The sequence below is a fragment of the Lithohypha guttulata genome (assembly GCF_036872675.1).
Source record: "Lithohypha guttulata strain CCFEE 5908 chromosome Unknown scaffold_2, whole genome shotgun sequence".
Classification (NCBI taxonomy): Eukaryota; Fungi; Ascomycota; class Eurotiomycetes; order Chaetothyriales; family Trichomeriaceae; genus Lithohypha; species Lithohypha guttulata.
The window spans coordinates 2,727,589-2,751,579 of record NW_027042751.1 but is presented as its reverse complement, the minus strand read 5'-3'; the positions used below and the strand labels follow the sequence as shown (position 1 = coordinate 2,751,579).

The 23,991-nt window shown below is 48.8% G+C and overlaps 7 protein-coding genes across 7 annotated transcripts; 2 read left to right on the top strand and 5 right to left on the bottom strand.

Annotated features, from left to right (window-relative positions):
* Nucleotides 1-108: 108 nt before the first annotated feature.
* On the top strand, nucleotides 109-2,052 carry fim1 (fimbrin; the record flags this gene model as incomplete). Its single annotated transcript, XM_064897464.1, has 1 exon — nucleotides 109-2,052. The coding sequence occupies one exon, from the start codon at nucleotides 109-111 to the stop codon at nucleotides 2,050-2,052; it is 1,944 nt and encodes a 647-aa protein (XP_064756414.1).
* A 410-nt stretch (nucleotides 2,053-2,462) lies between these two features.
* Nucleotides 2,463-3,682, bottom strand: LTR64_003100 (uncharacterized protein; the record flags this gene model as incomplete). The annotated part of the gene is made up of 2 exons (XM_064897463.1): nucleotides 2,463-3,064; nucleotides 3,121-3,682. The coding sequence occupies 2 exons, from the start codon at nucleotides 3,680-3,682 to the stop codon at nucleotides 2,463-2,465; spliced, it is 1,164 nt and encodes a 387-aa protein (XP_064756413.1).
* A 2,915-nt stretch (nucleotides 3,683-6,597) lies between these two features.
* Nucleotides 6,598-9,405, bottom strand: RSC9 (Chromatin structure-remodeling complex protein rsc9; the record flags this gene model as incomplete). Its single annotated transcript, XM_064897462.1, has 2 exons — nucleotides 6,598-7,135; nucleotides 7,736-9,405. The coding sequence occupies 2 exons, from the start codon at nucleotides 9,403-9,405 to the stop codon at nucleotides 6,598-6,600; spliced, it is 2,208 nt and encodes a 735-aa protein (XP_064756412.1).
* A 1,173-nt stretch (nucleotides 9,406-10,578) lies between these two features.
* LTR64_003098 (uncharacterized protein) lies at nucleotides 10,579-12,584 on the top strand (the record flags this gene model as incomplete). The annotated part of the gene is made up of 3 exons (XM_064897461.1): nucleotides 10,579-10,605; nucleotides 10,652-10,863; nucleotides 11,099-12,584. The coding sequence occupies 3 exons, from the start codon at nucleotides 10,579-10,581 to the stop codon at nucleotides 12,582-12,584; spliced, it is 1,725 nt and encodes a 574-aa protein (XP_064756411.1).
* Nucleotides 12,585-13,739: 1,155 nt separating this feature from the next.
* Nucleotides 13,740-15,538, bottom strand: MIH1 (m-phase inducer phosphatase; the record flags this gene model as incomplete). The annotated part of the gene is made up of 3 exons (XM_064897460.1): nucleotides 13,740-15,103; nucleotides 15,150-15,211; nucleotides 15,267-15,538. The coding sequence occupies 3 exons, from the start codon at nucleotides 15,536-15,538 to the stop codon at nucleotides 13,740-13,742; spliced, it is 1,698 nt and encodes a 565-aa protein (XP_064756410.1).
* A 3,857-nt stretch (nucleotides 15,539-19,395) lies between these two features.
* On the bottom strand, nucleotides 19,396-20,250 carry LTR64_003096 (uncharacterized protein; the record flags this gene model as incomplete). The annotated part of the gene is made up of 1 exon (XM_064897459.1): nucleotides 19,396-20,250. The coding sequence occupies one exon, from the start codon at nucleotides 20,248-20,250 to the stop codon at nucleotides 19,396-19,398; it is 855 nt and encodes a 284-aa protein (XP_064756409.1).
* Nucleotides 20,251-21,016: 766 nt separating this feature from the next.
* LTR64_003095 (uncharacterized protein) lies at nucleotides 21,017-23,633 on the bottom strand (the record flags this gene model as incomplete). Its single annotated transcript, XM_064897458.1, has 2 exons — nucleotides 21,017-23,419; nucleotides 23,592-23,633. The coding sequence occupies 2 exons, from the start codon at nucleotides 23,631-23,633 to the stop codon at nucleotides 21,017-21,019; spliced, it is 2,445 nt and encodes an 814-aa protein (XP_064756408.1).
* Nucleotides 23,634-23,991: the final 358 nt, after the last annotated feature.

Sequence of the window (23,991 nt, the reverse complement as noted above, 5' to 3'; positions counted from 1 at the left end):
GAATTCCGTCGCCCACGCTGTTATACTCTCCGTCCATTGTACAATAAGAGCCTTCTAAGTTTCTTGTTTTGGTCGCTTTCAGGACAAACATCTAGCCACTCATCAACCATGGCAGCCGTCCTCAAACTTGCCAGGAAGTATCCTCAATTTCAGCAGAACGATATCTTCCAGTTGCAGAATGCCTTTCAGCGGCTCGATGTTGACGACAAAGGATATCTTACAGAAGCGGAGGTGATCAAGGCCACACAGCAATCGGAGAGGCAGTCCTACGATCGTGTGCGACAGGCTCTGAAAGAGGTGGAGCTAGACAGTTCACGAAGAGTCGAGTTGGAAGATTATGTCGATCTCATATCGAAACTCCGCGATGCCCCCACTCCTCAGCAACGACAGGTTTCAGGCGGTGCTGTCAAGTCAGCCGGCGGCCCACCGCCAGTTTCACACGCGTCCAAGCCAAGTTTAGGTGGAAGTGGTGGCAGGATCCAGATGACCACCGGCAATGTTACACACACCATTAACGAAGACGAACGACAAGCCTTTACGAACCACATCAATGCCGTCCTCGCTGGCGATTCGGATATCGGCCACATGTTGCCTTTCCCGACCGACACCTTCGAGATGTTCGATCACTGTAGGGACGGTCTAGTGTTGGCAAAGCTCATCAACGACTCTGTGCCGGACACTATTGACGAGCGTGTTCTCAACAGACCAGGAAAGAAGATCAAAACTCTCAATGCCTTCCATATGACTGAGAACAACAACATCGTGATTGAATCAGCCAAAGGTATAGGCTGCTCAGTTGTCAACATTGGCTCGGGTGATATCATAGAAGTGAGAGAACACTTAATACTAGGTCTTATATGGCAGATTATCCGTCGGGGTCTGCTCGGCAAGATTGACATCAAGCTACATCCCGAATTGTACAGACTACTCGAGGACGACGAGACACTCGAGCAGTTCCTTCGCCTACCACCAGAGCAGATTCTTCTTCGCTGGTGCAACTACCATCTCAAGAACGCTGGCTGGCAGAAACGAGTCACTAATTTCTCAGGTGATGTCAAAGATGGTGAGAACTACACTGTTCTACTCAACCAGCTAAAGCCCGACCTGTGCTCTCGTGCACCCCTGCAGACACGAGACCTTATGCAAAGAGCCGAGCAAGTTCTACAAAATGCCGAAAAGCTCGATTGCAGAAAGTTTCTCACCCCAACTGCCTTGGTCGCAGGAAACTCAAAGCTGAACTTGGCCTTTGTGGCTAATCTTTTCAATACTCATCCTGGTCTTGAGGCTCTTACGGAAGAAGAAAAAGAGGGCATCGAAGACTTTGATGCCGAAGGCGAACGAGAAGCCAGAGTTTTTACCTTGTGGCTGAATTCCATAGACGTCAAGCCAGTTGTTCAGTCTCTCTTCGATGACTTGAGAGATGGAACAGTTCTAATGCAAGCCTATGACAAGGTCGTTCCAGGCTCTGTAAACTGGAAACATGTCAACAAGCCCCCTCAGACAGGCGCAGAAATGTCGCGCTTCAAAGCCGTGGAGAACACAAACTACGCTGTTGAGCTGGGCAAGCAAAATGGCTTCTCTCTGGTTGGTGTACAGGGTGCTGACATCACAGATGGCCAACGAACATTGACGTTAGGACTTGTGTGGCAGCTAATGAGACGAGACATTGTTAGAACCTTGGGTGGACTTGCACAACGCATGGGTAAACGAGACCTGAGTGATTCCGATATGGTTCGATGGGCAAACGATCAGGTCAAGAAAGGTGGCAAGTCTACTCAGGTCCGCTCGTTCAAGGACTCGTCGTTATCGAGCGGTGTGTTCCTTCTCGATGTGCTCAATGGTCTGAAGAGCAGCTATGTCGACTATGACCTGGTGACTCTAGGCAAGACTGAAGAGGACGCATTCATGAACTGCAAATTGGCTATTTCGATTGCAAGAAAAATGGGCGCTACCATTTGGCTAGTACCGGAGGATATCCAACAAGTTCGTGCCAGACTCATCTTATCGTTCATTGGTTCGCTCATGGCTACGGCTGAGAAGATGGGTGTATAGTTTTGGACGTCTTTGTTGAGTCACGGGTCTATGGTGTACTTCTTGATGTGGTTCGCGTTTGTAGTTTGCAGGCATATCACATTCCAAGCCTTGTGTTCTTCTATGCTTTCCAATATGCTGGTGATAACTTGAAGTATTGGTTCTTCGTTTGCGTTATACCAATTCCAGCTAGAAGCATTGTGATCCTACCGATAGACCCAATAAAGTCGCCAGCATGACTCAAGCAAACAAGCTCGTGCAGCAAATGAGGACAGATTGCGACTCTGCTTCAGGCACTACTAGCTAAACACAACCCAAGACATACTCCAGGCAGAGAACAGCAGCATACAGCAGCTCTTATGCCTACCTATCTCATCCTAATCAAACCACTCTTTCGCCCATACACACATCTCAACCTAACTCACTCGCAATCAGGAAATATACACAAGTTCCCCATCCACATTCCCAATCCGCTGATCCAAAATAACCCGACTCCGATTCCACCCTCCCCGCCCATCGCCCAATTCGGCCTCAAGCGTCATCGGCGACCCAGGAAGCAACCTCACCTTCCTCGCAGTCGCAAAGGCGTTGCCTCCCCGTATCCAGCGAAAGACACCGTGTTCGTTGCCGAGGTAGTCGTTGAGCTTGATGCTGCTGAGTTTCTCCTTGCCAGAGGAAGTGGAGCAGAGGGCGATGAGGTCATAGTCCCGGTCGAGGGTGATGTTTGTGGTGGAAGTGGAGAAGTTGCCGGCGTAGCTGGAGGCATAGGAGGCGGCGCCTGCTCCTGCAATGGCAGTGCTGACGTGTTTGTCCTTCTTCCTGCGGCGTCTGTGTTTTTTGCCGTTTTCGGAGTCGGAGGAGGAAGAAGAGGAGCTGGAAGAACTGCTGGAGCTGCTACTGGAGTGAGATCCGCGTCTTTCGCGTCTGTGGTGGTGTGGCTTTGATGACTTTTTCTTTTTCTTCTTGTCTTTGAGGTGGTCTTCGAGCTTGTGGCCTGCGTAGGCGCCTGCGACAGTGCCTATGACTCCGTGGCCTGGAAATGCGTTGTTAGATGTTGGTTGTCAGTGTCTTGTGTTAGGAAGTGCTTACCCATTTGATGGCCACCGGAGGCTCCCATTGCTCCGCCTGCCAGTGCGCCCATTAGACCACGATCTGCTTCCGTATTTACAGGTGCATTTGGGTCTACTTTTGCTGCCGTGATGGCTGGGTCTGGTGGGATCTGCGATTGCGCGTATTGGTTGTAGCCTTGTTGACGGGAGGCATCGTAGCCGTATTGGTCGTAGGCTGGTGGTTGTTGGTATAATGGCTGTTGAGGTGGTTGAGCATAAGCAGCATTGTAGGCTGAAGCTTGATATTGCTGGTGTTGATAGTTGTAGGTCTGTGAATCGTATCGTCCATATTGTGGATCTTGGTAGTAAGTCTGGTGTGGTTGCTGACCATAAGGTGGCTGTTGTGGTGCTGGCGGTTGACCATAGTAAGGTTGCGGGGCATTACTTTCTGGATAGCCGTATGGATTTTGTGCTCGTTCTTGTGACTGAATCACGTCCGAGGGAGGATACTGATATCCTTGATGTTGTGTGTAAGGTGGTGGGTTATTATACTGGTAACCCTCATGTTTCGACTGATCGTTATAGTAGCTTTGCGACGACATTATGCAGATATTGACTGCAGTTCCTGATAGTATCCTAGAACTGTCTCAAGATGCGTCTTGCAGATATAGTAGTCGGAACTTTATGATATAGGAAAGAATGTTGGTTGCCTTACAAGTGGGCCTACGTGGGAGGTGCTGGTGGGGTGAGTTGAGGCTTGGAGTGGAGCTTGGCAAGCTTGGTCGTCACCTAGGGTAAACGAGCTCATCAATCCATGACTGCTGCCTTGGTTTAAGCAAGTCGATCATATGGACTGGAGAGCTTTTCAGCTCGAACTGCACACCGCAGCCGTGTTAGCATATTGCCGGATATGTGTGCATAGTGTAGCGTTCATACTAGTAACTTTCAGCTACACGGATCGCGCTACCAAGGCTGAAAGCAAGGCGTTCTCCAAAAATCTCGTTAGATATGCATGATCAATTCTCGAAAGCACTGCCACTAGCAAAATCGCAAGTCGTAGCAAGCCAAAAGGGTGTCAGGTGATCCCTGCTCTGGACAAGCTATTCGTACATTTCACGTTAGGAAAGGAGCACTTTTTTTTTGACGTCGTGCTGTGTCGGATTATGATCTACGACTGGACAGCCAGGTTCAAATCATGGTTTCAAACCCTAGCAATCGACTAAGAACACGGTCTCTGCTCTATAGAGGTCGAGTGTATCGGTTAGAAGCTTGAAGAAGGATAGCTGTTGTGTTCTTAGTCCAGAGATAACTTAATGCGCTGGTTCGCGCCGGTCTATTGTTTCATGGGAAAGGATGATATTAAATATGTTAAAGTCCTTCTCCAATGGTATCGCGTATAACAGATTGTTTGCCATGGCTGGATCCGAGTAAATATGTCCTTCTCAACCTCACCGCGAGTGAATCGACACTATCGTCGAAGTAGGAATGAGGTTGTTCGTCTGAAGCCTTCCTTACCGCGAAAGTACTCTGTTCGCCGTCTTGCATTACGGGAAAGCAGTAAAGCCAACAGTCTCGGCCGCCAGAGGAATTTGGGACAAGAGTAGACTGTTGTCAGATCTGCTCAACCTCAGTTTGTCATAGACGATGTACATTCGTTGCTGGTAAAATGTAGCTCTTAGGGACATCCGAGTCGGAAAAGTGCTAAAACCAAAGCTCCTTGTTGATCGTGTAGACCTCTCCCTTGGACGCCTTGCATACGACCGCAATTGGCGCCTGGAGTAAAGCATTGACTCAAAGCTACTCCTTGAGCAACTGCAAAGTGTACCCGCTTAGCTAGCTGAGCTCGAGCGTGCCTGCGTGTTGCGATCGTATTCTGGACTGACTGAATTCGGTCCGAGATGTGCTCGATGGTCCTTCTCGAGACCAGCTCTGCCATAACGAGGCTGATGCAAGGCAAATACCAGATGTATAGGCATTAATACACCAGTATAGACTCAAGAAGTTGAGAATCCTCTTCGTATCCTCTGAACTCCTGCTTTTATCCTGCTGGCCACGAATAGAAACACCCCCAGCATACCAGGTATTACAGTCTCAAGGATATCTCTTCCCCATATAGGCATCGTTAATATCGAACCCCACAGAAGTAAGCGTCGCATTCTAGGGTTCAAGATCTGTGACTTATTGTCGCTTGAATCCTCATCCTGTTGCTCACTTTCCTCTTCTCTTGCCCCTTTCGATCTCGTTTGTTCCGCTTCGAAATGCGCTGCGGCTGGGTCTAGTGCGAGAGTTGAGATCTTGCTGCGAGAGTTTTTGGCTTTCCGTTTACGGCTGAACCACGATTCTCTTGGCTTGGACTGTGCTCGTCTAGATCGGCTTGGGACTGCGCTGTCATTGAGAAAAGAGGAGGCTCGAGTCTGTAGCGCTATGGCTGAATTGAAGCGTGTAGGGTTTACGTTGTGAAGGACAAGGCGAGGGTAATATTGTGCTGAGGTAGACGCCAGGCGCCATGGTTTGATTGGAAACATTGCTAGAGCCATGGTAGAAATCTAACCATTCAATTCAAACCGAGATGGTGGTCCTGGTCGTCTGTATCAACACAACGGTTCAAAGCAACGGTTCAAAAGCAGAAGTGGTCGCCCGGAAGCGGGTGTGCTGTGTTTGTTATTATTACAAGATTGAACGCAGCAGCGTGACAGTACCGAGTCCGAGGCACACGATGAACGACATGTGAAGTTGTCCGCTTCGAAAGGTTGTTCAATTAAGGTGGTGGAAGTGCCCAAATTCTTTGGCATGCGTGCGCCAAACCATACATTTGCGTGGAGGAAAGCATCTTGTTACAGTTGATCGACCACCAGAACAACAACACATTCTGGGGTTCAACTAGGTTGATCTCTGTTCTGAAGAGACCCCTTTTTGTTTCCTCGTGAAATTGATGCTCATAGAGCGAACTCTTTGGGTACGTGCTGCAGATCACACGTCAACATGGAGTTATACTTAGGACTGCCGACGAATGGCACTGCTTCTCGGTCTTTAAATGGCGAGGAAGCGGCGAGGCAACTGCCGAAGCAAGATCCATCTAGACCGGAAATAGTAAGGTGAAAGCCACGTGCTTTATCAGTCGGATATGATTGGTCACCACAATCGAGGCAAATATTGTGGCAAATAGCCTTCGCCATGGCTCAGGCATGCTCATTCAAGCAGTCAATATCTAGATATGTCAACCGAGCATTTGACATCCTCAGCCTCATATACGTGAAACCAATGCACAGAGCGATACTACCATAGTAATGTTAGATTGCTCCGGGAGAATTGGAAAAACAAAGCTGTTCGCGTTCACATCCCGATCATGCCAATTGCTACAGTGAACGTCAGCCTCACATACTGTACGCCTTCGACCATTCCACCCTAACAGCATGACTGTAGTTGCGCCGCCAACCAGTCTTTCCAGATTATACATCATGGTCCCATTTCAGGGTATATGTGCCTGATACGCCGCGAACTCCTTGCCTTTCTGCGCCTAAAACAACGAGGGGTCGTGCATCTCCTCCGCCTTCACACTTTTCTTTTCTGTGGCTTCACCCTTTTGAATGAGATCTATGATCTCGAGTATAAGCACACAAATCGTGGTTTGCTTGCTGAATGCCGTCCACAGGTTTTCCCGTACCTTTATCTCGAACAGTCGATTCATGAGCTCTTTTCGTTGCTGTTCGCTTCCGCCATGTCGACCCACATATCGTGCGAGGTTGCGTAGAAGCAGGGCGCTCATGAATGGTGTACCCATAGGATAGCCTTTTTCATCCACTGCAGTTCGTAAGAAGGTATGGGGAACATTGACGACACCCTTTTCTGCCTCTGGCCGCTCACCAGCCAACCTGTATATCAATGCTCGATTCTGCTCAGCATTCTCAGGTACATGCATTCGAAGATGACGACCCAGTGCACCCGGAGTGTCGATAGCATTGTGTTTATGACAGTTGATCCATTTGCACGTGTAACCACCTTCAGGCACCTGAACATCTTTAGATTGGAATTTGCCATCCGATGCTGCTGGGATTCTGGCGTGGTCAGCCAGCAAGTGCCTCCAGAGCGATTCGGGAGATGAATACCATGTTGCACATGGTATATTTCTTACTGGAAGAGGCGGGCCGGTGTAGTTAGCAGGAGGCTGCAGCGGCACTTCCCAATGGCATTTATAGTATGGCTGACCTTGCAATCCAACCAATACTCGACGCGGCCGAATACCTCTGATGATGAAACGATTCCCTTGTGGCCCTTGTACTACTTGTGCTTGTGCGCCATGTATCGTGGCGGAGACTTGCTTGATGAAGTCCGCAGCTGCGATATGGTTGTTGTGCATAAAACGCTGCTGGTATGCTTGCCATATGGATATTTGCGTTACGTCAGCGAGCTGTGCCTCCTCAAAGCAACATCGCAACCAACGTGCGCTTCGTTCAGGCTCACTATAAGCAAGCATTTGTTGATGTAAGTCGTTTGGCACTTGTGGGATCGATGCAGGGGCTAAAGGAGGTGCCTGCTGTGGTCGCTGGCCATATGGATTCAAGTTGTGTTTCTGCTCAAGTACGTGAGCCGTGGCACCCCTCGTCAGTAGCTTTGTGAGACGAAGCGTGATGGTCGGCAGTAGATCAGGTGCGTACCTGAGCACTCTGCCAAGGTCATCTGGGAAAGCAGACCATGCGTACAGAAAGTTGATAATAGCTTCGATGAACTCATCGTCCTCAAGCATACAGCAACGTACCAGTTCTTCGAATGTGCTCAAGGGGATACCCTCAATAGGGTGGACTCGATCAGCTTCCGCATCAAACCGATATATGGCTCCAAGCGCTCGAACGATCTTACCTCTGTCTCCTGAAGCCAGTTCGCGTACCAGTGATTGGTATAGCTCATCATCTTCAGCCACATTCCAGTACCTTGTCGTCATCTCGGCCATGTCGAGTGCATATTGTCTGATCTCGTCAAACCTTGACTGTCGTGGAAGATTCAGCAGAAGGATGAGAAGATCCCGAAAAAGTGCCATTCTTGACAAAAACAGAGCATTCTCTTCAAGCGTGACCATGTTTCGTATCACAAGAGTAGCTTCATTGACTCTCTCAAGCCTCTGCACATAGTCTTTGGGCTCAATCTCGTTTTCTGCTAGGGACGGTGAGAGAAATGAGAGTTTGTGTATGAGGTTCTCAGTTCCGTGTACTGCATTAAGCACATTTTCAGCAATTCTGCCGCGAGGCTCCATATAAGACACCTGGAACGAAACACCAAAAGCGAGCTCAGCTACCTCGATTGCTTTCTCCATGAGTGCTTCAGCTAACGTTGGAAAGCCTTCAAATTTGAATTTGTCGCCTCGTTCGTGAGAGACTTTGACCAGGTGGTGTAATGCGAACTCTTGCTCACGTTGAATGCCAGATTTGAGTCCTTGGACGCATCGAACGTAGATATTGGGGCCGTCAAAAGTAGATTTCGGTAGTGTGAACCGAAGCAGATCTTGAGGAAGGGGCGTCCGCTGCACTGGGGTCATCTTTGACATAGCCTTTCGTTGATAGAACACGTCTGAATTGCTACTAGGAGTGATCAGAGGTCTCAACGTAAGAGGTATGGATGGTCGGGGTTCATAGTTCTCGATCTTGAAATTGGGATCGCGTGGGTTACTGGTATTGTTGGCAAAAGAATGCTGAGTGTATATAGTGGCAGGCTGGGGAGAATGGGTAGTGCGCATACGTGTCGCTCGAGAAGTTGTAGGATCGGGCTGGTATAGTTGTACAGGCTTGGGCTGCTGGCGCAAGCGACTGGGATATCTGGTAGCACTTCCCTGGTCGTCGGCTTCTGGTCTTTCTTGTTTAGGCGTATGCTGTGGTGTGTCAGGCATCATCTCGTCGCTGTCCTGGTTGTTGCTTGTGAGAATGCCTGTCATAGCCTCGTGAGTCCTCTTCCTCACATCTCCTCCTTTTGCGGTCGTGTGTTCTAGCAGGCTTGGGGGTGGAGGCGTTTCTCCCCAGTACTTTTCGATTTCGTAGGCGGCTAAGTTTTTGTAGTACAATTGCTTCAATTGATAGCTCATGGCCCCATCGTGAGCTTTCGGGAAATTGAAATTCGAACATATTTCTCGCCACGCCATGCGCGTGTCGCTCACAGCATCGTAGCCACCTCTTTCCATGACAAGAGTATATAGTCTGTGCAGAGGTGCCGGTCGTCCTGCAACTTTTCCTTCTCGATCGAAAGGCACCCCTCTTTGGCGCATATACTCTTCGGCATCTTTCAGAAATTCCTCCTCATCTTCGATAATCGTTTGCAATGGAGGCTCGGTGGTTGCCATGCTGATCTATCTGGTTCAGTTCGCAAATACAATGCTTTAGAGCGCACGAGCGCTCGGCTTTCTTGTTATCAGCATGCACGTAGCACGTCCTCGGCGAAATTGTTGAACTCCTATGTTTCCCAGTTGGCTCTTTGATCGGACCTGGCAAGTGAGAGGCACTCGAATGACAAGCGGTGTTACAGTTCACTATAGCGATGTTTAATGACCAGACGTGACAATTGACGAATTTCACGTTTGACTCTTCAAAATCGCACATATAAGACGTACAAAAATCCAGAGAAACTCAGCAGCGGGAACTTGAATAGGCGTGCTGGTGGTCCCAAATGCGCGTCGAAGTCGTTGGTTGTATAAATGTTGTGCACTTCGTCGCGATGACTTGAACGCGCCCTTGCAGGAACTGCATGGAGAGCTGCTAATGAACTGCACTAAACTTTCAAGCGTTGTTATAGGTGATTTGAGCCAATAGCGGCTTGGCACTGTACTAACACATGCAGTCATAACCAGCATCAGTGACCCTTCGGATCTCGAGTTGTATCATCGCTCGCATCGCACTTGCCTCGCCTAGTTGTTCTACATACCCTCACATCGTGCAACTTGGACTCGATAGCTCCTGCCTCACTACTAGTCAATTCCATACCATCAGTCTCAATCTCACCTACCAATGACAACATGTTCAATTCGTGTCTGCAGTTCTTCTCTTTACGTTCCTGTTCATGCAAGCCCAAAAGATTTTTCTTACTAGCATATCTACCTAGGTAGCATCTACTGACTCCAATCATGCAAGCACAAATGCTACAGATCGAGCCTCAGTGCCAGGTCACTACCCTAGCAGTAAAAAAATTTTCTTCAGCTACGACATCTGATGGCTATCCAGGACGTATCCCCTGGTCCCATCTTACAGGTGATGCTCTTTTTGCATCCTTCTCCATATCGTCGTCCCAGTCCAACTCAGGCACGATAACGCATGATTATCGCTTCAGGGTTGTGGATGAACCGCAAATCTTGGTAATTCAACCTTCATTAGGAGAAGAAGTATGCTGATACAGACAGGAGGACATCAACCTTCAGGCCTTAGGCGATGAGGCCAGAGCTGCGGCTTAGGAAGTCCAAGTGTCTGGTAACTTCAACAAGACTCCCAGAGTTCATATCGTTATTCAATGTCCCTGTATTGCGATGAAGTATCCCACGGTTCAGAATCAGGTAGGAGATAAAGCTCTTATCAGCGAAACTTTCCTGATGCCAATAGGTTAGAAGGTTTCAGATCCGAATGACAGAGAAAGCCGACTTCTTTGAGGCACTGAAGATGTTGAATCTAGCCAACGTGCCTACTGAAGCACCTCGATCTCGTCACCCAAAGAACGGACCTGTCAGTTCTCAGACCACCTCAACACACCGGCCTGCTGGCAATGCATCGCAACCAGTGCACGCGATGATTCCTCCATTGAGACCAGACGAGATGTAAGAATCCTCCTTCCTTCTCTGAGAACTAGCTGACTTGTAGAAGGCGTCCATTTTCCACAATTAATCAGCAGTCAGCACCAGCCACCTTTTCGAGCCAGACGAAAATCGGGACGGGTCAAGAATATCAGAACTCAATGCGGCTCGAGAAAACGATATCACCGAACTCCATAACACAGTATCCCTGTGGCCCAATAGCCCTGAATCGCGGTCAACATGCTGTGCTCCCACACAGTACGGCTCCGACTTTGGGCACAACAAGCACTGAACATCGGAAGTACCCTCTGACTCTATGGCCTTCGACTGCACCTGTGACTGGCTTCAAGAATCTCGATGCAGTTCTTCCTCCTGTACGACAACTTCCTTTCATGGTATCAGAGCACAACAGCACAAGCTCAGCAAAACAGAATGCTTTAGCGACCACATCTATTCCAAAGCTGGCAGGTCAACCTCCTCAAAAGCTGCCACCGCCTTCGCCGAAAACGGACAAATGTGAAGTCAGAGCACGATCCAATTACATCCAGGAGCACGAAGCTACTGATATTAGTCACGACCGACAGAACACTGGACTCCTGTCTAGTGAGGTATTAGATCGATCCAAAGCCGACGATATAGATACTCAAGTGCTATTCTCAAAGTTAGAAGCTCGCCGCTCGCGGTCCTCTAAAAAGAAGCAGGACTACGCTGCGCCACCATCTAAAAAGACCCACCCACAACCTGGTGTTACACCACCTCCTCAGAGCAAAGGACGAAACTTCAGGTGTGACCATTGCCGTACAAAGAAACAGAAATGCGATAAGCTCCCAGATGACGTGGAAGGTCGATGTCGGCCTTGTTTGGATACGAATAGGGAGTGCACTTACAAGCTCGTCTCTGAGCTCAAAAGTTTTAGCCAGACAAATACCACTACTGGCAATGTTGTCCTTAGCAGCAAGTCTAAGGATACCAGTAGTCAGGCTGTGCAGCCGAAACGTGTCCTGAGATCGAACAAGGCACTCCTTTCTCAAACCCACTCATCTCTTCTAGAGAAAGACGCTCAAGTCAAGAGCTTCATCGCTCCCACCGAAGCTGGAACTGTGATCAAGAGATCGACAGAGTCGCATGACACAACTTTGCGAAAACGAATCAGAACAACAGGTCAGAAAAGCGCTACAACAGCTGCAAAGATCTCTCAGCCCTCCAAGACCACAGGACGACGACAACAAGTGCTAAAGACCTCGAAAAAATCCGCAAAACCCAAGCCAACCTCGCGTATCACGTTACCGTTCCATCCCTATTCTGACGGAACCACTACGACGGAGGATACGGACGACCTGGACCGACCTACTCGTTCTCGAGTACCACTCGCAGAGACTCCCAATCCTCGGGTGCACCATGCGGTAATTAGGTCTGACTGCCCTACGTACTCTGACTTGTCAGAGCCGCAGCACGAGCAAGATAATAACGCCCAAGTTGCAAATCAGCAATTGAGTTCTGAAGAACACCATAGCGCTATAGAGGACTTGTCTAGGCCGACCAAAGATCCTCACAATTCTCGGCCAAATTCCCGTAACCCGTCCTGTGACATGGCACTTTCAGCATTCACTAAACTTGAGGAGAACGCACGCACAGAGGGTTATGTGACAATGCTTCGACACGCCATTCAAAGTGACAAGTTTCTCCAGGTATGCAAAGATCTTGACAAAATCTGGCAGGCACAGATTGCTACAAGTAAGATCTGAGTTGAGAGAGTGCAGATTTAAAGCTTATATATCGTATTTGTGAAAGCATACCCAAGTCTAGCTCAATTTCAACACTGTTACATGTATGCCGATCTCTGACTATCGAACGATCGAGTCGGATTTTCGCTGTTACTATTTGACGAATTACACAGAAACGCGAAGATAACAATGAAGCCAGCACGAGAGCCGAGGGCGGTTATGAAAAACGGAACAAGACAGTGTAGTTTGGGAGTTTCCTAAAAGGCGTAAATTCTATGTACGCGTTAGACGGGTGAAGACCAAGCACATCCATCTCATCTACATTTTAACCTGTATACAGGACGTCACGAATCTTACGTTGTGAGCACGAAAAGGCGACGGAAAGGAGAAAAGGAGAGCGACTCATGTCATAACTTTTGATTTCATCTGTCTGCTATCTTCGTGCCGTCGTGTCTCTCCTCTTCAACCACAATTGCATTGTAATCGGGTTAGAGGTTTCTGGACACAAGGTAGACTCGCGGCAATGCTCGACGATATCAACTTCGACTCAATACAGCCATTACCACCATGATCCACCACGTTCTGCCGGAAAGTCAAGCTGACATGCTTGGAACACCTGGAATAAATGCTGGGCCCGTGTGCTGCGAATTGCTATGTACAGCAGCCATCAAAGCCTCCAATGTACACTAAGGGGTATAGAGTAAAAGCCGAAGAAGAAAAAACCCATGTGCCTGCCTGCCAATGAGCCCAGAAACCATGCAAACCCAAGCAAGATTCGATCATTGGCCAATTCTTTTTCCACAACAGAAGCTGAACAAAAATGGTCGGACTTATGTAGTAGCGAATGTAAAAATTGAAAGTGAGAGTTGAGTAGGCCGGAAATGGCAAACAAGATGAGTTTCGTACCACGAGGTCGAAACAGATTTCGCATAGAAGACCTAGGTGGTTGGTCTTTGCTGAACGACAAAACAAAAAGCGAAGGCGAGAGCCGACCAAGAAGACGACAATCATGCAACGTGCCTAACCATGGCACGAGAGTTTGGTAAATGTGCTCCAGGTCTGAGACGCGTCTCAGTAAACGCCCGCTAAGCCGTTAGGCATCAAGATAACATGATAGAGAAGCCCCAACACCAAACTGAAAGAAGACGTAAGTAGAACGGAAACTCAATCCAAATGCTAATAGGAGAACATCCGTTGGGTTCGTCCCATCTGTAGAGCGTTGAAAGCAGGTCGTGAAGGCACTGGCGTGAAGTCGCCAAGATCCATGTCAATATCGTCGTTTCGACTCCGGCACATAGCTGCTGTAGGGCTTGAGTCAATTGAGGGAGAATGCTGCCCGAAGGCAAAGGTTTGAGCACGGACCAGTTTAGTTCGCTGTTGCTGCTTGACCTTGCCCATACCAACTTCGCACGCATCGGCATGTTCTTGGGCCAACATCTGTACATAGTTTTGTGGGAAACAGCGGAAGCTGTAATCCTTGTAGAAAGTGCTATAGCCGCCATCCAGGATATAGACCTCAGGGTAGTTGAGTCTGGGATAGCAATGTTCGTTAACCATACGGTCCTTGTTCCGAATGTGCTTCGCCATTAGGGGAGCTCGATGAGCTGAATATTCACAGTGGAAGATGAGGAGAGCTTTTCCGGGTTGCTCATGGTCAAAGAGCTGGCTGGTCAAAGTGTCCTTGTCGTTGAAGTTTACAGCCCCGTGAATGTGGCCGCCTTCATATTCGTATTCGAACCGGCAGTCAATGACAACACGTTTCTCGTATAGGGTATCGTACTTGCCATCAAGGACGTCAATCATGGTCTCCCTAGTGATACGAGGCAACTCATTAGGCTGTTTGAGGAAATGTGGAAGTTGAGGCTCGCAGGGCACCTCTGTATCCGCTATGGGTGGAAGGCTGGGCAGCGCCGCATCCTTTTCGTGCCGCATGACCTCGTTAGGATGCTCGAACATGCTCAGTGAACGTCGAAATTGCTTTCTCGGTCGTACCAGGGGATTCGAAAGCTTACGTGAATGCTGTCCCAGAGGTGAACCTTTGAGTGCGTTGCTGCCGAGGAGGAATGGTTGACGAACACGATTCGGAGGCATGACCGGTCTTGCCACAGGAGATATTGTCTTGTCCGAGACTGGTGAGGAAGCTTCGAAAATCTCGGAAAGATTGAGGGAAGAGGAAGGATTGGATCGAGGAATACCACCGCCGAATTTGAAGGATGGTAGCTGAGCCTCGGGATGAGATCTTTGAGGCACGCATGTTGTGCTGAAGCCTTTTGCTCTTGTCAGGGATGGACGTAAGGGGTTCGACCTCCGTCTTTCCTGAGGTAGCTGCAAGGTCATCTCCTCAACCTGCACAGGACTAGACGACCGTGGTGTAAGACAATCCGCAAAGGGAGGCTCGGTGGGGGTTGGCTCTGGTGAAGGTGATTGTACATCTAGGTTGTAGGAAGTATGGGCTGATTTGTGAGGCAATGGCGACATCTCCATGGTATCCGTTACGGGAGCAGGAGATGAGGAAGATACAGGTGGAGTGGTCAGTGGCACTACCTCAGGTTAGCATTCAGCAAGTGTAGGTGACATCTGACCAACCCTGGAATCCGGTCAACGTGTTGCCGCCGAAGAGAGCTCGTCTAGGAGTAGGATATTGTGGACTGCTACTCGGAGTTAGTACAGAAGAACCTGACCTCCTTCGTGTTCAAACCATACCTCCTGTCGATATTCATGTTCTGTGAAAGGTCCGCAGCCAGACTGGCAGTTGGAGAAGAGCCTCGCACAGGAGGAGGCATACTGAAATAGTCTCGTTCCCTTCTGCCCATCATAGAGAGATCTCTGAAATTGAAGCTGTCGGGTCCAAAGTTGGCTCGAGCAAAAGAGGCATATGACATTGCATCCTGACCAAATCCACATCTGTTCATGAACATAGGCTGTTGCATAGCTGCGAGCGGCGACGATGCCTCCATCATCATAGTCGTTGTCATGGTGACGACCGTTTGCCTTGCTACCCTTCCCAATAGAGAACACTGCTACTAGTGATATGTGGTTCGGAAGGTGTGGCACAGGTTGGAGCTGAAAGAGGTTGTCTGCCAATGCACAAAATGTGGTCCCCAGTTCCCGTCACGATATATATGTTCCTGGAGCCGTCTGCATTTACTCTGGTCTGTACTTTCAAGATATTCTCAATTCGATAGGGCCTGTCTCTACTGCCTCATATTTTGCCAGGTGTGGGAAGGTCAAGAACTCGAAGGATGGGAGGGCTGGATCGTTGTTGGTTGTTGGTGGTGGTCCAGTGAATGCCCTTACTGTACGGCGGGAAAAAGTGATATTGACGGGTAGGAGTTCGAGCCTTGACCTCTGGCAAGTGAGGCAGTGGGAGTGCAGGAAGGAGTGTTCAAGGTCAGATAAGAGGGGAACGAGATGAGGACTTTGCCTCGTTGCTGGGATACTGTCCACGGTGGAGAGCCTGTACAGGTAACAGGAAAAAGCCCGGCAACTTTCCCAGAACGCTGCGCATGCTCTTGCTCGGACAAGCCCAGAACTGCCGCTGGTTGGTCCTTGGCAGGTACCTCTCCAACCGCCGAACCTGGGCGACTCTTGCTTTGCAAACGCCTATTCGAGCCAAAGACCCACTGCCTTTAGTCAATTCTGGGGCTACTATTTGCGAGCTCCAACCCGAAAAGCACGCTTTTGTTAGCTGAGTTACCGCAGAGCTCAGACTGCAATTTCTACTGCCGCCATTTAGTGGCATATCAGTCATTGATGAACGATGATCGGATACATAGCACAAGAATGAGCGTCTATTTCCATGATCGTCGCTTCTAGTACATCGTTTATAACGATAGGCAGGCACGATGGCACCTTGCCGCTAAGCTTCTGCTAGCAAGCTTCAAGCGTCTCCGGACCTGGATATACAGCTTCAGCATAATGAACAGGGTGACCATGGCATGTCGTCTATCAGGAAAACGTTCAGGTTGACTACGAAGCTATCCATGCACGTTACTCTAGTGCTGCATTGGAGACATGTTCGATCGTTCTATGACAGGGTTATGCTGCCATCCTTCCGAACTCTCGTACTGTGTACATTACGTTCTGACCACCGATTGGTAGCACAATTCGGTCTGTACCTGGCTACGGACGATGCTACTCAGTGTGTCTTTTACTGCAAGAGCACAATTGTGCTAAAACTCACGAGGTAAGCAACATCAGCCTGGTCGCCCTCGTGTGTCTCAATCCAGCCTAGCCACGGACCTAACTCAGCACTAAAGGATTCTGTCGTCTTGTAGCTGCAGCCAGCCGGCACTGGTAAAGAGCTGTCATCCATGTTGCCAGGGACAATACACCCAGCTTTGCCGTTCGCACCACGAAAGGACAACCGCATGAGACCTCAGATATCCTGTTTGTTCACCCCCACTTACAGCAGACAGGTGAGCACTGATATCTCTAGAGAAAACCATGATCAGAATGTTTCACAACGTCGTTGCAGTCCTGAAGAATTTTAATCTCAATGCTAGTAGGGGACAAAATGGCGTTGAACGTCAAAGCTGAAATTTAGGGCGCACGGTCTCATCGCGAGTCTGGACCTCAGCCGTCTTTTTCTTCTTCACAGTCTGTGCTCAACAGTAGATTTGTATATCGATTACATTCCAGGGCTCTTTGAGATCGTGATAGCGAGGGTTGAGGGAGACACAAGTCTAGCATCCAACTGCAGAGCTACTTGTCAAAATAACGGCTATCATTGCGCAATTAGGCGATGGCGCAAAATGAACTAGTAGCTTGGAAGGGCTATTTCTGCTTTCGTGCGGAAAGCATTTCCTAGCATTGGTCATCCTTGACTTGACCACTCTGTGATATATTTGCTGACATTCAAGATGACTGGAAACGATTTTTGCGTCTCGACAACATAAACAGTATTGTCACAACTCGACGAGTACCGTATCACTACCATCGAATTGATTGTTTCAGCGTGACCTCTGTCCTACAAATCCTCCTTCCTGGTCCAAATCCCTCCAGTCAACCAGGCAATACCATGTCACCTTGGTGGAGGGGTTGCTAGCCGAGCTTGGAGCTCTTTGTTTGCTGATCAAGATCACTACTCCACTCACAAAACTCTCATGAACTGTTCGGCTCTGCCGGCGATTGACTATCAGACACAGTGACTGCCACTATGTCGAGCTTCCCACAACCGCTGGTCTTTCTTCCTTGCAGCTCAGCCCATATTCTCCAGGCCAGCACATCGAACAGCATCTGACTAAATCTCAGACCAAGTCTGAGATGGTAAGCCCGCGGGACAATAACGTCACGTTGTATTCGAGGCTAGAACGTAGGACAACTTGCTTTCCAACTGTTTCAACGAAGTGGGAACCGATGCGCTTTCAATGCTGCTTGGAAGGCACAGCTCGATTTAAGCTTTGACTAATCAGAAGCTCAGACTGCTCTTCTCAACCCAGGTTCAATGTCGCCATCAGTTCTTATCTGCATAGCCTGTTTGCTAGCGCTGCTGCGCTGGCAGAAATCGGAAGCAGGTTTTTCCAAAACGACAAAAAGACGCGATACTCTGAGTTCTGATGTCAACAAACAACACGACGGCAAGTCGGCGCCAACACGCGAACACGTGCCAGGGCGAGCTCTCGCACTGCAAAACGGCACGCCTTGAGAGGACAATCTCTTTCTCCACGCCGGAAGCTGGTGTACCGAGCACAGGAAATTGAGCCTCGCCCCGAGATCTTCGATCTCTGCTTGTGATGACGATGACAGCACCCGCCATATTTCACTTTCCTTGCTTCAACTTTTGAGCTTCGCGCGGCCTCCCTCAGCCTCACGCAAGCCAACAGGCCAGCTCAGACGATCCAACCTCGCTAGTGTTGCAGAAATCAGCTGATATTCTCCATTGACCACGCTTCTCAGTTTGGCGAGAAAATGGCTGCAGTCGCTCAACCAATCTTACTGACACCACTATATTTCAAACCAAGGCACAATTTGCCTTCATCTCGCGCAGCCAACCCCCAATTCATGTTAATGCACATCCTGAAGCTGTCAGATCGGTCGATCTACCTGTTACTCCTAACGTCATCTGGCCAACTTCGAGACCGCCTTCCTCAGTCCTCCGAGAGTGGAACGATGTTGACCTTGTTGAATGGCAGAACGGGTCGATATCACAAAAAAAACTTGCTTACTGTATGATTTGCGCTTGCCTTTTCCAGCTTCTCGACATGGTAAAACGCACAGGATGACAACAACAACAATCTCGTGCTATCGTCGACCTTCGTCGGCCTTGAAAGTGAAGCACATCGTTTTCGCTCCCTCGCCAGCGCGCCTACGAGCTGCGATTCAGCCATGCTGCCTTCGTGTCCTTGTGCACTTACGTCTGCGTCGATCTCCATTTCTTCGAGATAACATAGATGAAGTCCGTCCTCAAGGCTTTACTAATTTATCCAGACTGTTTCAGAAGTCATCTTTCAATGTATACACGTAAGTTTGAGAGTGGTCATTGATCATATACAGTTTTTCTCTGTCCCAATGCTACTTGCGTGATATACACGTCCAAAATTCAGGAGCAAATGTATGTTGAAAAGTAGATCGGTGGGAAGTTGCGTTCAGAATGAGAAACAAATTTGTATATGGAAGGGCAAGTCTTCTCCTCGGATCTGATGAAAGTGGATGAAAAGGTGGTCGTTCAGATATTGCGAGGTCGCATTCATTCCATCATAGCCAAAACCGTCACGTTCAATCCCCATCTCACAACATCCCCAAGCTGAGAGACCATAACTCATCCACGTCTCTCTTCTTCACGGGCCCGCCTTAACTACCGCAGACACATCAACCATCCTGCTCTAAAATGCTACAGAACCTCAAGCGCCCCCTTCTCAACACCACTCTTAACATCCCTCCATCTCGCCACAAGCACACCCCCCCTCTCACACCTCAATTCCACACTCGCATTCTCTTCCTGCGTCACATCCCCCTGCGTCCCCTGTCCTCCTCCTTCCAGCCCATCATCCGCAAACACATCAGTCTCGTTATTCCACTCCTTCGCAAGACACCTCACCATCACCGCCGCAGCCATATCGGGGCCCTCGTCCATCCGTCCTGTAGTCCCGGTGTTATCGTCTAGCCTTCTCAGGTTCGGGGGCAAACTCAGCAGGAAAGACGAATTGTATAGGTTCAGGAGTAGATGGTTGTGGTGCTGGAGGTACTGTGTTTCCTGCTCACTTAGTAGAGGGGTTTTTGTGTCGGTGTCGGAGGAGGAGGTGGAAGCATTGACGTGATACTTTGAGTAATATGTCGCGGATGTCGTTATTTTCGCTAGACGACACCGCAAGTAACTCCGCATTAGGAACTGGGTCCTGCTCAAGTCTGTCTGTAGTATGCTAAGGACGAGGTTGAGGTTTTGTTGTGGTTGTTGCTGCTGGTGATGTCCATAGTCGTTGCTGTAGGTCCCGCTTGCTAGGTCTTCGATTCGTGTAATCTGGGCACGGATGCGATCCATAACGCGGTTGATGAGTGCTGTTGGGTAGGCGAGAAGGGAGGGCGTACAGCGCTCGGAGGTCCAGTGTCTGGTTAGAAGTATGTGGTCTGTGGCTGCTATCGAGGGTTCATAGACGTAGGAACCGCCATATGGAGATGATGTGTCAGGTAGGCTTGATACATTAGGCCGGGATATGTCTGCTAAGATGTCTGAAATGTCGATGTCCATTTTGTCTAGGTTCAGAACGTATAAATCTGTTCAATAGCTGGGATCACTCGGTGCATCAAATCGCTTGCGAGCGTGTAGATTTCTGCATCAATGTATAGGATGTTAAGTCGGCAACCAAGGCGACCAAGTCGACCAAGTCGTGGTTACCTAAGTTGAGTGTCTACTATTGTGCCGTAAGAAGACTCCTGGCCAGTGGTATAAGGACTTGGTCTCCTTTTCGAGTCTGCTGCTGCGTGGTTGTAGACTGAATTCGAGTCACACCTTTCGGCGTGGACTTATCAAAGAGGTGGCTGGAGACAGAAAGAAACCTTCAGGAACGCATGGTATGCTGCAGCCCGATTTTTGGGCATGAAAGATGCTCGTTCGACCAGGGATGGCTGGGTGCAGTGATATCCGCCGAGACTAGAAAAGGGTAAAAAATTGTTGGCTATGTTCGTGATTTAACAGCCAAAAGTGGGAAATGCATGCACAGCATGGCAGCTTCATCGAAACTACTGACCATGAGGTAGGCCTACGGGCACAATACCAAAGGTGGGAAGAAAGAAGCGAGCACGTTGAACGAAAAGGATACACTTTAAATTCGATTCACCTGGAATACCACAAAATTGGCGTCACTGATATCATGCATAAAACCATAGTCGTGCTGTCCGAACCTGGCACTCAACTATCTGAACGCCTCACACCTTGCTAGAAATCAAGATTTGCGACCTGGCCCCAATATCACATCTATGCAACGCTTGTGTCCACACCAGAAACGGTCACAGAATCATGCTAAGTAGTTGTAAGAAGGATTCGAAGCATCTGATCCTCTTTCAAGATAATCTCGCTCAATCAGACTTTCAATCTTCTTCTTGATCATGCCAACATCTGGCTGAAATCTGCTTTTGAGGATGTCGATGGTCTCTGAAATCAATTGTTGATGTGACAATGTCTTCCTGGCCTTCATGACCTTCACGATAGCCGCGTCAATAACCAAGCCGCGCATGTCGTCAGCCTTTTTCTGAGTCTCTTTGCGTTGCTCAACTGTCTCAACTTTGTTGGCGTGGTCAGAAACAAGGGCAACTTTGAACTTCCGATAGGCGTGCTCGAACTTCTCGTTGTATGAGAAGACGTCTGTAGGGTTGACATCTCTGGTCATAGGCTCTTTCCGAAGCAGACGAGTTTTCGGCGCAACAGCCACAGATAGAAGGGTTTGGACGACCTTGTCAGCTGGAATGTTGGTCATTTGTTGGATCTGATCGCAAGTCAATCTTTCGTGCTCGTTGAACAGCATCAAGACAATCATGCAATATGTCGGTCCCGTAACTTCGTAGACAATAGGCTTGCCATTTTTCTCGTATGTAACACGCATGGTAACGTCGCCCATGTGCGGCAACCACGTCAGCTTGCGACCAGTATGTTTGCTGTGGTAGTATCGTTCGAACGATTCCTGCGCTTTTGCAACCTCAGGAGGAAGTATGGCAGGCTTGTCGGCACCCTCTGGAATAGTGATTGGCCACACTGTTGTCGTAAGTATACTGGGCTCGAACTCAATCTTTGGCTTGATATCCTGCCTCTGAACGTGTTCCCTGTATCCTGATGTGAGATTCTCAGAAAGCTCAATATCTTTGAGCAGGCCTTCCATCTTGGCAGTGAACTGATTGCCAAGACGCATCTTCATCTTCGAGAGCATCTGGCGTTCAACATCACGGCTCACAGATTTGCCCATCAACAGTCGCTTAGCCATGTGCTTGTGGTAGTAAGTTTCGAGCACATCCTTATCAGCTAGATATTGCACAAGGGTTACACCACTGTCAAGCAACAAATCAATCTCTGCCTCGGATCTGTCCTTGATACCAGATTTGAGATATTGGTCAAGGAAAAGGGACACAAATTCCGGGCTTCTGGGGTTGCTATTGATGAAATCCTGGAAGCTTATTTCAAGAGCTTTCTCCATGACTGCATCGGACTTGAAGGCGCGCAAGAGCACTTTATCGTACTTTGCCTTCAACTTCAGCACGTCTTCGACCCAGTTGATCGCGGCTTGAGTAGCTTGGTTGAGTTTTTGAGCAGCAGGTTTTTCCTTCTCCTTGCCTTTTGCGTCACCTTCCTTCTGATCTTCCTTTTGCCTGGTCGGCATTTGAGTGGCAATATGATTGGCGCCGTTGTTGATCTCTGTGCCTAATTCCTGGATGCGCTTGTGTACAGCGTCTTTCAGATGTTTTAGGCGTGGATCGACACGCTTGACGAGTTCGTACATGTTTAGGAGATCAGTCATCTTGTCGTTGTCGAGCATGTTCCTTACTCCTGTCCCTGGTAGATTGATGACATCGGCAATGTGAGCGCCAACCAATTCTTGCTCTACAACCAGTCGAATCTTCTGATCAGTTGCCATAGAGAGACATTGCTGACATCTCTCTTCTTCCTCTTTCAGTCTCTGCCGAGCCTGGCTGCAGAAGGTGGTAGCATCAGCCTCTTGAACGAGCTTGACACCCTCGTTCCTGTAGAAATCGCGGCTCGCTTCCAGAAAATGTGGTTCGAAATGAACGAGGTATAATCTGGTAGATTCTTCTTCCATGAGGCTTTGATAGAGGTTCTCTAACATGCGACAACTGGCTCGGATGAGTGGTCTCTCTATGATTTCGCCCTCTCTTTCTAGCTGAATCATTTCCAGCATGACAGTTTCCAGCAGCTCGAGTATGGTGTAGTGCAAGTCATCATTTGCTTTTGCCTGCAACACACGTTCCCGAAACAGGCCAAGGGCAACGGCATATATCGAGGACTTGCGACCCTCAGAAGTGGATATTCTGTCCATGTACATAAGGACGTCTGTAATCATTCCAGCTTCTTGTGAGTGGTCGTTGAAAGCCTTTGTCAACTGAGCCATAAACCGCTCGCCGGACTGTCGTCGCTCGTTAGAAGAAACATCAGCACCCACATTAGGCAATAACAATGTCGGAGTAGCAAGACTTCTAATCTGAGCCTTCACTGTATTGTCTAAGTGTTCAATTTCGAGCTTCTTCACGTTCTCGAAGAGAAAGTCTCCTTTCTTCTTAAGAACCAACTTGTAGGCATTCCGGAACAATTCTTCGTAAGATAAATTGGAGGCATTTCGGCCGTGGATCTCGCGGAAGGCCTTGTCTAGAACTGCCCAAATCTGTTCGCAATCGACTTCGTCTTTTGTGAATGCCTGCATGACACACGGTCTGGTTAGCCCAATTTTTATAGACATGGTTGGTTGGAAGGAGAAGAGATTGAAGGCAAGACCTGAAGATGTACAGGGTGTCGTAGGAACTGGGCAACTTGGAGTGAAGGGTAAAGCGTTTGGTGAGCGAAAGGTTGCGGGCTGAGATCATACGTACCCTCCTAGGAGCTCTTATTCTACCTCTACCTCGCCCCGACATCATGGTGCTGAGTGAAATGGCGCTGAAGCGCGCCTCAATCGAATGCCTTTATCGCAGATACTTGTAGCAGGTACAGGTGACCTGGGGTGGGAACAAACGTGGCGGTTGTGGCAGTAGTTGTCAAGTACAGACTATTAAAGATTGATTGCAAGACAAGAGCAAATGCACACCAGTGACGATAACTATGCGGATTGTGGAAGAGGTCAGTCAAGTGAAAGGCTTGCAGCGAACAAAGTTGTGTTTGGTGAAGGCTCAAGTCACAGTTCTTACGTTCTTGCCTTCAAACTGCCTGCTGTGGCTGCCCGCAATTGGCGCTCGAAAAATAGGGCATCGCACCTGAAGATCGTCGTCATTTTGA